Below are 13137 nucleotides of genomic sequence, written 5' to 3'. Positions count from 1 at the left end.
TTTTAAACCCGCCTCCGGAACCGACTGCGCAGGCGCGAAAAAGCCTTCCCGTCGCGGGAAATACAAACGTTAAATATATGTGAATGAGGCGGAATATTATCATTATTAATAATAATAATTACAGTTGGTATTACACGCCGGCAACAACAACAACAACAACAACAACAACAACAGCAGCAGCAGCGGTGAAGTGAGACTGGAGCGCGGGCGTTGGCTGGCGTCCCGAGTGCGGTGGCGGTGTTTTGGCGGGAACAATGGCCGGAGCGGCGGCGGTGCGGGAACTGGAGGCGCTCGGGCTGCGGCGGATCAGCGCCGGTAACACGGGCGGGTTAACGGGGAGAGCGAGGGGATCATAGCCGGTAACACGGGCGGGTGGGGGAGGAAGAGCGGGGTGACCGGGGATCAGCGTAACATGGGCAGGGTGACGGGGGTAACGGGGAGAGCGAGGGGATCAGAGCCGGGAGCGGGGGAAAACAGCACCGGGGTAACAGGGTGGAGCGGGCAGAACGGGGAGGGGGTAACGGAAAGATGCGGGCATCTGTTATTATTTTGTGCAAACATGTTTCTTTACCCAATTCATGAAAGGCCTGGCACCATTCATTGTTTACGCTGTGATTGTTTATTGGAGGAAATCGACATCTTCTGCTGTCACGAAATTTCTTCAGACTAGATACCAAAATAGCATTATGTAACTGGCGAGTCCAAAATTAGGATTCTATGGGTCAAGTTGACCCTTTGATTCAAGTTGTAGTTTTTTTATAAATTGACTGTAGCTGGGTGGAAAAGAATTGGGGGGAGAGAGAGTTGGTTGGCATGTCAGTGAGGTTTGATTATAGTTGATAATGGGGTTGATGGGACTACAGTTTAAAGTTAGGAAACTTGAGGATCCAAATGTCATGAAAAAAATATTTTAATAAACGCAATCTTTCTGCATTTAAATGTTTATTGCTAGCAATCGTGGTAATGTTTGGGCAGTTTTCCTGTGTTATGATAACATGTCACTTCTGTGATTTGAAATCGGGCAACATAGTTGAGATGAGTAGAAACATTCCATTGAAGAAGTGTTTGTTTTGGGAGTTCTATAGGCCAGAGAACTGTGATAATTGTATTCAGGCTGAAGTTGGTAGATTTTTAAGTATATGTGAATAAGACAAACCTTCAATAAGCGAGTTCGGTATTTCAACTGCGCATGCCCAGGTCATCGGTCACTCGAGATAAGCATTCTCGGCAGCTGGGCTGCTGCGTGTGTGCAGACCTGCGTTTTGGTCGGGGTCAGGCCTGGGTCTCCGGTGCTGCGCGCGCTGTTGAGTTGCTGCTGGGCTGCCCCTGTCCAGGAACGGAGAGAGGTGTCTGCGGTGGCCCTGGGCTGGCGGGGCACCGGCCCGTAGCTGTGGCGGCACCGGGCTTATGGCTGGCGCGGAAGGGAGGCGATGGCTCTGCTCCAGCTCCGGGGTGGGCGGCATTCCCCAGCAGGCCTGGGACCGTCGGCTGCACATCTCTCCTTGTCCGGGGTGGTTATCGGTTGGCCCCCGTCGGGGAGCGCGTTCCTCAGGAATTGGAGCGGGGTTGGGCTGGGGAGGATGGGGGTTGTGTTGGCAGGGTGGAGGGGAGGGGGAAGAGAGCTCGTAGAAAGGACGGGGGAAGAACCATGGGGGATAGGGGGGTATCACAGAGGAGGGGGGCAGGAGCCAACGAGGGGAGGACCAGAGGTGAAGGGGCTGGAGCTGGGGGACGGTGCGATTGGGACTCACAGCTAACTCAGAGTTTTAGTTATGTAGAGATAGATGTTATGTCATTTCTTGCATTATTCCTGTTAATTTTTGGCAGATATATTTAATCTTGATGTTTATATTTTCAGCATGGGTGGATACGATATGGGAGGTGGATTTTACAGAGACTGAACCGTTAGATGAATTCTTGGAAGAGGAGATTACGGAAAATGCACTTGAGGCATTCTCCCAACTTTATAAGAGTATCTTTAAGTTTGTTGACCAGTCGCAGCAAGATGTGGAAGTGGGTGTAAGTATTCTGGCTGAAACTTGCTGAAATCAAGTTGTTATCAATGCAGGTTAAAGGCATACAAAATGTGTAGGAAGGAACTGAAGATGCTGCCTTTCACTGAAGATAGACATAAGATGCTGGAGTAACTCAGCGGGCCAGGCACCATTTCTGGAGAGAAGGGATGGGATTCAGAAGAAGGGTCTCTACCCAAAATGCCACCCATCCCTTCTTTCCAGAGATGCTGCCTGTCCCGCTGAGTTGCTCCAGCATTTTGTGTCTATCTTCAGCGTAAACCAGCATCTCCAGTTCCAAGTTAAAGGCAGCTTTTGTCTTGCTTTCCTTGTAGATATTTTTTAATGGACATTATGATCTACACTCTTGCTGCCCTCAAATATCCATTGCTTACATTTAAGGCATCGGTAAATGTGTATGTTGATTGTTGATTTAGTGGGGCCACAATCGTTTACACAATATTCTCCTCATTGTGATGTAATGACGTTTCACTCCAATAACCTTATGGCGGCGGTACATATTACAAAAGCAACTTTTAATTTTCTGATGTTGGTTGATAATACTTACTGATTGTTTATTTAAAATTGAATTATTTTGGTAATTCAAGAGCTGGTTAACTTTGTATGTATATAGATATCCAATGCAAGCTCTAAAGTCTTATTGACAAGTATTGTAAGAAGCAGAAACAAGGAACTGCAGATGCTGGTTAACAAAAAAAGACACAAAGTGCTGGAGTCACTCGGACGGTCAGGCAGCATGTTTGGAGAACATGGATGGGTGATGTTTCAGACCCTTGTTCAGATTGATTGTGTTGGGGGTGAAGAAAGCTAAAAGACAGGAGGGAGAGACAAAGCCTGGCAAGTGAAATGTGTTTACAAGTGAGAAAGATTTTTAATAGACAAGTTGTTGGACAATGAGCTTTTATTCTCAGCTACACCTACCTCCAACCAAACTTGGTAGTATGTGCAGAATGCATTCTTGGATTATCTAGTAGAGGTGATTAACTTTTCACAACCATTTTTTTTTTTTTGCATAAAATCTATTTGGTCCAAAACCATGCTGTTTGGATCTTAATTTTGTGACCTATTCATCTGAAGAAGTGTATTAGATTCAAGAGAGTTTATTGTCATGTGTCCCAGATAGGACAATGAAATTCTTGGTTTGCTTCAACACAACAGAATATAGTAGGCATAAATAAATACAGAACTGAACAGATCAGTGTGACCATATACCAATGAATATATATATATATATATATATATATATATATATATATACACACACACATTATACACATATATAAATAAACAGATAAAGTGCAATGGGCTATTAATGATCAGAGTTTTGTTTGAGTTGAGTTTAATAGCCTGATGGCTGTGGGGAAGTAGCTATTCCTGAACCTGGAATTTGCAGATTTCAGGCTCCTGTACCTTCTACCTGAAGGCAGCGGGGAGATGAGTGAGTGGCCAGGATGGTGTGGATCCTTGATGATGCTGGCAGCCTTTTTGAGGCAGCGACTGCGATAGATCCCCTCTGCTTTTGATTATGGATGTAATTTTTTTTAAATTGTATCTAATTTTTCTTTCTGAATGTTAATCCATATTTGTATTTAGGATGTTTGGACCGTGTTTGCGGAGAATAATCTCTCCCATCGAGCACTTGTTGCTCTGTTACATCACTTTATCCATGTGGTTCAGGATACAAAGGCTACTGTCACCCAGAGACAATGTGCCTTAAATGCAGCTGGGCTGTATTTCCTGCTCCTTGAAATCCCAGGTGAGATTATACAGTTCATCCATTCCTTAGCAGTAGAATCTAAGTTGACAGCAATAAATCTTTTTTTATCGTAATGCGGCATTCTGTATAGAATTATAACCTCAATACGTTATTTTGAATCGATTAAATAACAGTGAAAATGACGGGAAAAGGGTGGAAAAGGAAAGCCCACAGAATATCAGGAATAGCCCACAGATTGCCATTCAGCAAACAAGACATATTTACAATCTGAAAAGGTGCAAGTCGTTATGCAGGCAATTATTTAATTGTGACCCACGCCTCTGCTCTTATAAAGAAGCTTGCATTAAGATGTGGGGAGTCAAAAATGCTGGAGAAACTCAGCGGGTAAGGCAGCATCCATGGAGCGAAGGAAATAGGTGACGTTTGGGGTTGAGACCCTTCTTCAGATGTGATAATCTTAACCTTAGTTATGAGCTAAAACAACTGATTGTAAAGTTGTCTTGTTTATTCTTCTGGAGGTGCTCTAGAAATAAATACTTGGGGTTTGAGGATTGTGAAGATGCTCTTTAAATGGAAAGTGTTGGGGGTTCCTCAGAGAGCCAATAGTTGTACGCTTAGCAAGGAAGATCCAACATACATTACCATTTTAGATGTTCTAACACACATTCCACAAGCTCCTCTTCCTGCAGTGTACACGTGCATCTCCTCCACACTGAGAACTTATTTATTTATCCTACACCATCTCTATAGGTGAAATAATAAGTAATTTGCAAAGACATACTACAATTTGTGTAAAATGGCTATTTTGGGCAATTAAGATTATTTAATTGATCCTTGCTATTGATGGCCTCCAGAAGTACTGAGTTAGCTTGAAGTTCTTTTTGACATGCTGAGCTGAACATCTTACTAGTGTTAAGGAAACAAAGAACTGCAGATGTTGGTTTACAAAAAAAGGCAGTGCTGGAGTAACTCAGTGGGTCAGGCAGCATCTGTGGAGAAGATGGATAGGTGACATTTCAGCTTGGGATCTTTCTTCAGAAGCTTGTGGGAGCAGCATCTATCCTTCTAGCTACATCATCCCTATGACATTCCTCTACTCTTATCAACTTGAATGACCTCCTGTACCACAATGCTGTGGTCAGTTTGCTCATCAGTGCTGCAGTTTCTGCTGTCATCCAGTCAGACTGCTGGAGCCGCTTGCACAGGTGCAAGGATTGATGCTCCTGTCTTGATCCCTGTATGCTTGTCTCTTGTCATCACACCCCACTATTCCTCTTGGCTGACTAGTTCTACAGTTCTTAATCTAAGGGATGTGATCGACTTTTGGAAAAAAGTGTTGAGATGTTCTCCTTCCAGGAAACTTTGCAGAGTCCATATCTTGATCACCAGCTCACGACATGGTTTCCTGGAATATTATTTCTTACAGAGCTTTTGTAATAATATTGAAACCTTGAGTGACAGTATTACTTCGGTTGTCAGGCTGCATTGTGTAATTTTTAGGTTTGCTTTGCAGGAAGTGTTGCCAACCGTATCTTCCATCCAGTGCTATTTAACAAATGTTTGGATACGATTAAAAAGAACTGGCCGGCAGCAGATGGAGATTTCCGAAAACGGAAAAAGGACACCCAGGCAAAGAGTTCTCGAGGTGATGGCAAAGCAAGAAAGCGAGCCAGACCAGTTAGACAGAAAACTAATGAGGTATGCAAATTAATGTAAATCATGCATTTCTCAAAGGAATTCAGATTTTTGATGTGTCTTTGCTAAAAAAAATAGTTTTGGGCCTGTATGTATTTTGAGAAATGGGAATTGTGCATTAAATCACTATACATGACATGTCGGTGAGGAAATCCTGTTATTGACGATACGTGATTAGAAATTAAGATGAGAAATCATTAACTGCCACCATTATCGAAAGATGTTTAATGTCAATAGAGAAATACTGGCATTCCCTGGATTTCACAGTGTTCCATTCCTGAGAACTGTCTTTGCAGGAATGGAGAACTACTGTTCAATTCTGACTTTAGGGTGCTTTTCTCCAGAAGTCAGAAATGAACATTTTCAATGTCGCGCATTTAACATGAATATTTACAAGATGTATTTCTTCCTTTGTGTGGTTACATTAGTACGGAGTCACAATGTCCGCATCCTATTGCTAGTTTTGATTGCCTTAAAGTATCAATGGGTGTTCCATTGTAAGGAGTGTTTTACAAGTGTCAATAGAAGAGATTTGCCTTGTCAGTTTCCGCAGCAAATCTCTTGATGGCGTCCTGTATGCACCAGCAATACGTTCTTACAGAGAACAAGAGTTGTTTTTGCAAAGAGTCTGTCTGGACATGCTGGGCCAAATGGCCTGATCCTGTGTTGGAACCATTCTATAATTTACGATTCTATGATTACTGCTGCATAATGCACAGGGCGGTTCTTCTCTTTTTTTGGCTTATAACAGTGTGTTCCCAGATGAAATCCATTGAGCTGATAATTACTCGGGTATTCACAGGGCTCACTCACATCAATGCTCTCTCGTCAGACGTGCATTCCCCATTTCAGACGAAGGGTCTTGACCCGAAACAGTCACCCATTCCTTCTCTCCAGAGATGCTGCCTGTCCCATTGAATTACTCCAGCATTTTGTCTGCCTTCCACTTCAGGATATGTTTGAGGAAGAAGATGATGAAGAAGATACTGACTATTTGTCCACACGTGACCTGCTTCTGATCAGAAATGATATTTTCTCTTTGCTGAAGAATTTCCTGCGATTGCTTTCTAATTTCCCTTTGAAGGACAAACCCGATAATGCTCTCCATTGTCTGCAGGTAAAGATATTACATGTTATAGTGTTGCTACTTTGAATTAAAATGTTTTTTATTCTTTAAGTGTTTAGAGATACAGCCTGGAAACAGGCCGTTTGGACCACCCAGTCCACACTGACCAACGATCCCCGTACACTAAGACTATCCTACACACACGGGACAATTTACAAATTTACCAAGCCAATTAACCTACAAACCTGACTGTCTTTGGAATGCGGGAGGAAACCGGAGCACCTGCAGGAGACAAGGACCCAATTAAGAGTCAAATATTAGAAAGTTTAAAAAAAAGGGGGGGGAGCATAACAGAGTAGGGTGGCGCAGGAGCGCAGCGATAGAGTTGCTGGCCTACAGTGCCAGACCCGGGATCGATCCTTATTTAATAACATTTCATTTATAAGAATGCATGTGAAAATATAATAGTAAGTAAAATCTGTGGAGCAATAGACCTATTGAGGAGAAAAATATGTAGGAATGAATTGCAGATACTGGTTTAAACTGAAGATAGGCACAAAATGCTGGAGTAACTCAGTGGGAAAGGCAGCATCTCTGGAGGGAAGGAATGGGTGATGTTTCGGGTCTAGAGAAGGGTCTCGACCTGTAACATCACCCATTCCTTCTTTCCAGATGCTGCCTGTCCCACTCTGGCATTTTGTGTCTACAGCATTTTGTCTACAGTTGAGAAACTTAGTTGGAGTTCAAAGACGAACCGATTGTATGTTGATATGTTGCGATACTTTACTAGAGGAGGAAGGAGACACGGATAGATTTGTGGAATATTGTTTCTCAAGTTTTGTAACTGAGAATTGATGGTATTGGGTTTAATTGATACTGAGCTATTGATTTATATATTGTGTATTTTCACTTTCTTTGCAGCTATTCACTGATCTGACCAATTTTGAGCCTGTACCTGGAGGATTACAACTTTCAGATCCAATGTAAGTATGCAGATTTGTGATGATTAAAGTACTTAATTAGTAAACCAGAGGCCTAAACGGTGATCCAGAGTAATACTGGCGAGACAATACACGGAAAATGGTATTACACTCAGCAGAGGGGGGAAAATAAAGCAGTGTTGGGGTAACTCAGCGGTTGGGCAACATCTTGGAGAATATTAATAGGTGACGTTTTGGGTCGGGACCCTTCTTTGGACTGATTGCCACTGGTGTGAGTTTGGTGAGAGTGGTAGGGGTGTAGAAAGTTGGATGAGACTCGGGGAAGGGCAAGGCCTGCCAGTTAATTGGTTGGTGGGCAAATAGTTGGACAAAGGTCAGAGATGACAAGACATAAGATGTGAGACAAAAGGGTTGATCAGTTGCGATTTGTGAAGCCAAAGGAAAGTAGGGGAGAAATAGGTATGAATCGGGGGGGTGGGGGGGGGTTAGAGAGACCCAATTCATTCCAGTATATGCAGTTCTTTCTTAAACTCTAGCATGTTTTTTTAATTTATTTTTAATTAATTTCAAGGCTTTCGGATATAATGTTTGGGGATTCAACAATAGCCTTAAACGTTATCCAAGAGGAGCTGGAAACATTTGCAATATATTCTTACTAAGCTCATATGTATGTTTAAAATCCAGTTGAATGGATTTTTACTATCAATTTCGCCTCTTTTGTTTTATGCTAGAAACTTTGAAAGAACGAAGACTGTGCCTGAATTAGCATATTATGGACTTAAATTACTGTGTTCACCCAAACATGGTGATGTTGATAAGGTACTGTTTTAATTTTATTTTTCCATGAGGTTTGTTTTGGCACGTTTGAAATAATTAATATCATGGATTTAAAAATATATATTTTCCAGACACTGCGTTGCCTGTTTCAAAGACTGTTGAGTATAATATTAATGCTGAGTGGTGTGAACGGCACCAGATCTGTTGCTGTCTTGGTAGTGGGACAACGAACTATCATTGCCAGAGATCAAGCCATTACATTTGTCAGGTCAGTAATTCTCGCCAAACTTTTCTTTTTAGAACAAATTCTAGGGTTTGTGCAATTTTTCACATTTAAGAATGGAGTTGACCAGATAGCTACGCGGGAATTTCTTGATTGAAACAAATGTGAAACTTCTTCAGCCATGTTTAATTTGCCACTTTGTTATAAGAGTTGTTGACTAATCATGGTAATCTCTCAACTTGTCTGCAACAAACCCAAGATGGAGACTAGGAATCCCAAAGTAAAATTAATTTTGGAAAGACTAAGCAGATCAAGCGCAATTTGTGGGGAGACGAGCATTTGATGACCATTCATCAGATATAGTGATTGTTAGAAATCAAAGATGTTTTAACTGCATAAGAGGAAAAATAGAGAGAACAACGAAAATATCTGTGATAGTGTGCTGAGCAAGAAAGACTGGATGATTTTGATGAGGCCACGCCTGGAGCACTGGGTTCCGATTTAGACACCCTGTTATAGGAAGAATGTCCTGAAGCTGGAAAGAATGCAATGAAAATTAACGAGGATGTTGCCAGGACTTGAGGGCCTGTGTTGTAGGGAGTGGTCGGGAAGATAGGAGGTTGAGGGCTGATCTTGTAGAGGTGTATAAAATCAAGAGGGAAATAGGGTAAATGCACAGTTTTTTTCCCCAGAGTAGGGGAATCAAGAACCAGATGACGAAGGTTTATGGTGAGAGGGGAAAAATTTAATAGGAACCTGAAGGGCAACTTTTTTCCACTGAGGCTGGTGGGTATATGGAATGTGCTGCCAGAGAAGGTAGTGGAGGCAGATACTAGACAGTTGGACAGGTATATGGATAGGAAATACTTAGAGGAATAGGGACCAAACACGGGCTAAACATGATTCTATGACACAAGATGAGGAAAACATTTTTCACACAGAGAGTGGTGAATCTCTGGAATTCTCTGCCACAGAAGGTAGTTGAGGCCAGTTCATTGGCTATATTTAAGAGGGAGTTAGATGTGGCTAAAGGGATCAGGGGGTATGGAGAGAAGGCAGGTACAAGATACTGAGTTGGATGATCAGCCATGATCATATTGAATGGCGGTGCAGGCTCGAAGGGCCGAATGGCCTACTCCTGCACCTATTTTCTGTTTCTAAGATGGTGCTGGTTCACCTGAGACATTCATTCATGAGCACAGGAGCAAGGCCAACACCAAAAATAAGATCAGCGGCTGTTAAGGTTGAACACAGTGAGTAACAAATCCTGTCAGAGGGAGTAGCCAGATTCATGTTGTAAATGTATTTTGGACCCATGAAGCACAATGATGATGCTTTAGATAGCTCCCATCACAGCTTGTCACTAGCCCTTTGGTCTTCTCCTGAAAATCAGTTTGATAGAAGACTGGAACTAGTTATTTTAATTGGCTTGATATGAAGTACCTCAATAAATTTGGAGAACTGGCATGTAATCAGATCATTTGGCCCACTGTGTGTGTGCTGTCCATCAAACACTTACTACAATCCCATTTTTCACCTTGCATCCCCATCCAGCCTTCCCCCTAACCCTTCTGTCCTTCTGCCACCTACCTACAATTGGAACAAATCTCAGGACACAATAAAGCTACCGACCAGTACATCTGTGGCATGAAACTGGAGCACGTAACAAAAATACACACAGACACAAAGAGAATGTGCAAACTGCATATTACACCAGGGGACTATAATGATTTCTGGTGTGTGGAGCTGTGAAGCAAGCAATAGCTTGCGTGTAGTCATTAATATTTTTGATCATTGATTTCAATTATTTTGATTTCTATGCTAATTATATATCAAATGTAAGGAATATTGTGTATCTGAAGTAAAATGTAATTGGCTAATTAATTAATCTAATGCTGTAATTTGTTATGATTGTGAAACTTTTTTTTGTAGCTACATTGTGGATGAAGTGAAGGAGCCTGCGTTGCCCGTTCTTCGAATATTGCTGCAACACATTTGCACTAAGGTTTGAAAATTCTTACAAATCATATTTGATAGTTACCAATCTTTGGACTGTTGATTGTGGAAACAAAAGAAACTCTGAAAGGAATGTCATCCACTGATCTATTGGCCCGGTATGCAAATTGCAGGGGGTCCAGCAGTGGGTTTGTTTCTTTCAAGTAATTCACTTCCATCACCTGCCAGGGCAAAGGGATTTCAGAGATTCAACACCCTCTGCAGGAAATGACTTCTATGAACTGCAGTTGTAAAAATTCAGCCCCTCGTCTTGTAGTTAATTTACTGTTTGAAGTTCTCCTGCTGGTGTAAGCATTGCAGTGTCTCCCCTGGCAAGCCCACTCAGGACCTTGTGTTTATTGTCTTCCATCATAGTGAGGAATGTTAATTCCACTGCGGTGGATCTTTATGATAAATTTTATTTTATGTGACTGTGTATTGTTGCTTTTCACTTAGTATGGCTGTATGGTAACCCAAATATCACCGTACCTTAATTGGTGCATGTGACAATGAACTTGAGCTTGAATAAGGTAATTCCTTATATTTCTAAGTACCAAGGAACCCAGGATGGTTGAGGACTGGAAAAATGTTGCACTATTGTTCATTATATGAAACAAATCTCTGGATAAATGCCAAAATGACATTTTAAGCAGTGGTGGGAAAGATCTAGAAATAATGAAGAGGGATAGAATGAATGGCATTTGCTTAGCTGCACTATTTCCAAGTTGTAGATGATTCAAAACTTTGAAGCAGATTGATAATAGGGGGAGTAACCAAAGACTTCAAGAAGATGTAAACAGGCTCTTCTTTATGTCCCCTGAGTTTCTCCAGTATGTTTTGTTTTTATGTGCTTTTGTTATGGTTTTGGAGTTTGAAATGGAGAGTGGGTGCAGCAGCATCTATCTCCTTCGCTCCATAGATGCTGCTGCACCCACTGAGTTTCTCCAGCGTTTTTGTGTACCTTCGATTTTCCAGCATCTGCAGTTCCTTCTTAAACATACTGCCCCCGGTGTTTTGGGATGTGGGAAGAAACTGGAGCACCCGGAAGAAATTTACAGTCGCAGGCAATCGTGCAAACTCCACACAGACAGCACCTGAGGTCAGGGTCAAAACCGGGTCTCAAACGCTGTGAGGTAGTTGCTCTACCAGTTATGCCTATATGCTGTCCAAAATTCAAAATAATGTTTTGAACTTTGGAAAAGTGTAATTTCAATGTTTCCAAAGCATTTCCAGACATGATCCAACTTGCTCATAACTGAGCTCGAACAATAACTGTTCATTCACCATTGTTAGGTCTAAATTGTGCAACTCTTAAAACGGGAGCATTGGAGTGCCTTCATCACAAGGTCTGCAGGAGTGCATGGAAGTGGCACGATAACGCCACCTTGAGGGCACCTAGGGATGTGCAGTAGATTCTGGTCTTGCAGATACCAATTTGCTACATAAAGTGTAGGAAGGAACTGCAGATGCAGGTTTAAACCGAAGATAGACACAAAAAGCTGGAGTAACTCAGCGGGACAGACAGCATCTCTGGAGAAAAGGAATGGGTGACGTTTCGGGTCGAGACTCTTCAGACATAAATATAATTTGTTTATAAAAGTTTACATTGTGTAAAAAAAAATACAAAGATGGAAAAGGTGCAAAAAAGAGGATAAAATGGGATGACATCAGACCTAAGAGGATATACCTGTCAGAGAATAATAAACAGGTGGGGACACAAGGAACTGCAGGTGCTGGAATCTTGCATAGAACACAAAGTTCTCCATGTGTGGAAGTAATGGATAGGTGACATTTCAGGTGAGGAGCCTTCTTCAGACCCAAACAGATGAATCTTCCTTCTGGATAAAAATGAAAACTTCATGTCATTAAAGATCAGTATGAGTTTGGGAGGGCAGGTTAGGTGTTATAGATGCTGAAAACTCTGGAAGAATGGGAAATACTGGAAGTACTCATTGATCTGGCAGGAACGATGGAGTGAGAACCAGTATTAACATGAGATAGCAGATGTTGTAATCTAGTGCAAAAAAAACAAACTGCTGAAGGTACTCAGCAGGTCATACAATACCTGATTTGACCTGAAATGTCATCTGACCATTTCCCTCCAAAGGTGCTGCCTGACTCATTGAGTTCCTCCAATAGTTTGTTTCTTCTTTCTGGCTGATGACTTGCATTGGAACTGGGGAAAAAATCTGTGACAATGTTTACTTGTAGACTGTTTCACCTTGTGGGATGGCGATGGTAGGCTATGGCTATGTTCTGGAGCTCACATGGACAAAGTTGTCCACAAAATGTCCAGCCATGGGAGTAGACAAGATGTATACTGGCTCAAATATAGCTTTGGAAGATGTGCCGTATTGATTGATTGCAAGGGTCCATGTTGCAGATTGTCAGAAGAAATAATATTTACAGTCTAGTATAGTACGATAAGGAGAGTTTTACTTTTGGGGATTTGGACTTTGGAAGAGTTTATCGATAGAGTGTGTAGAGAATATGTTTCCGCTGTTGGAGCAGTCTAGAGTGAAGAGACATAGTATAACATCGCTCTGCAGAGAAGATCCAAAGTATGATGGAAGTATGGAATCTTTAACAAAACCAAAAAATGTTAACTCAATTAATATTTTCAATTCTGTACAGAGTTTGTACATTTTCCCTGTGACCTGCCTGGGTTTTCTCTGGGTGCTCCGGTTTCC

General features: G+C 41.9%; 1 protein-coding gene across 2 annotated transcripts in view; it reads left to right on the top strand.

Annotated features, from left to right (window-relative positions):
* Nucleotides 1-14: 14 nt before the first annotated feature.
* Nucleotides 15-13137, top strand: part of ncapd3 (non-SMC condensin II complex subunit D3) — a 54244-nt gene continuing 41121 nt past the window's right edge. Inside the window, exons 1-10 of one of the 2 annotated variants that reach the window (XM_033049865.1) lie at nt 15-143; nt 174-315; nt 1859-2019; nt 3627-3789; nt 5264-5448; nt 6398-6562; nt 7433-7494; nt 8184-8271; nt 8361-8497; nt 10385-10457. In XM_033049865.1, coding sequence (XP_032905756.1) covers nt 255-315; nt 1859-2019; nt 3627-3789; nt 5264-5448; nt 6398-6562; nt 7433-7494; nt 8184-8271; nt 8361-8497; nt 10385-10457 — 1095 coding nt within the window. In that variant the 5' untranslated portion in view covers nt 15-143; nt 174-254. Of the gene's footprint in view, nt 316-1858; nt 2020-3626; nt 3790-5263; nt 5449-6397; nt 6563-7432; nt 7495-8183; nt 8272-8360; nt 8498-10384; nt 10458-13137 lie in introns of both variants that reach the window. The other variant, XM_033049866.1, reaches the window with a different exon arrangement.

This window comes from Amblyraja radiata, chromosome 33 (genome assembly GCF_010909765.2).
Source record: "Amblyraja radiata isolate CabotCenter1 chromosome 33, sAmbRad1.1.pri, whole genome shotgun sequence".
Lineage (NCBI taxonomy): Eukaryota > Metazoa > Chordata > Chondrichthyes > Rajiformes > Rajidae > Amblyraja > Amblyraja radiata.
This window is presented reverse-complemented; position numbering and strand designations above follow the sequence as displayed.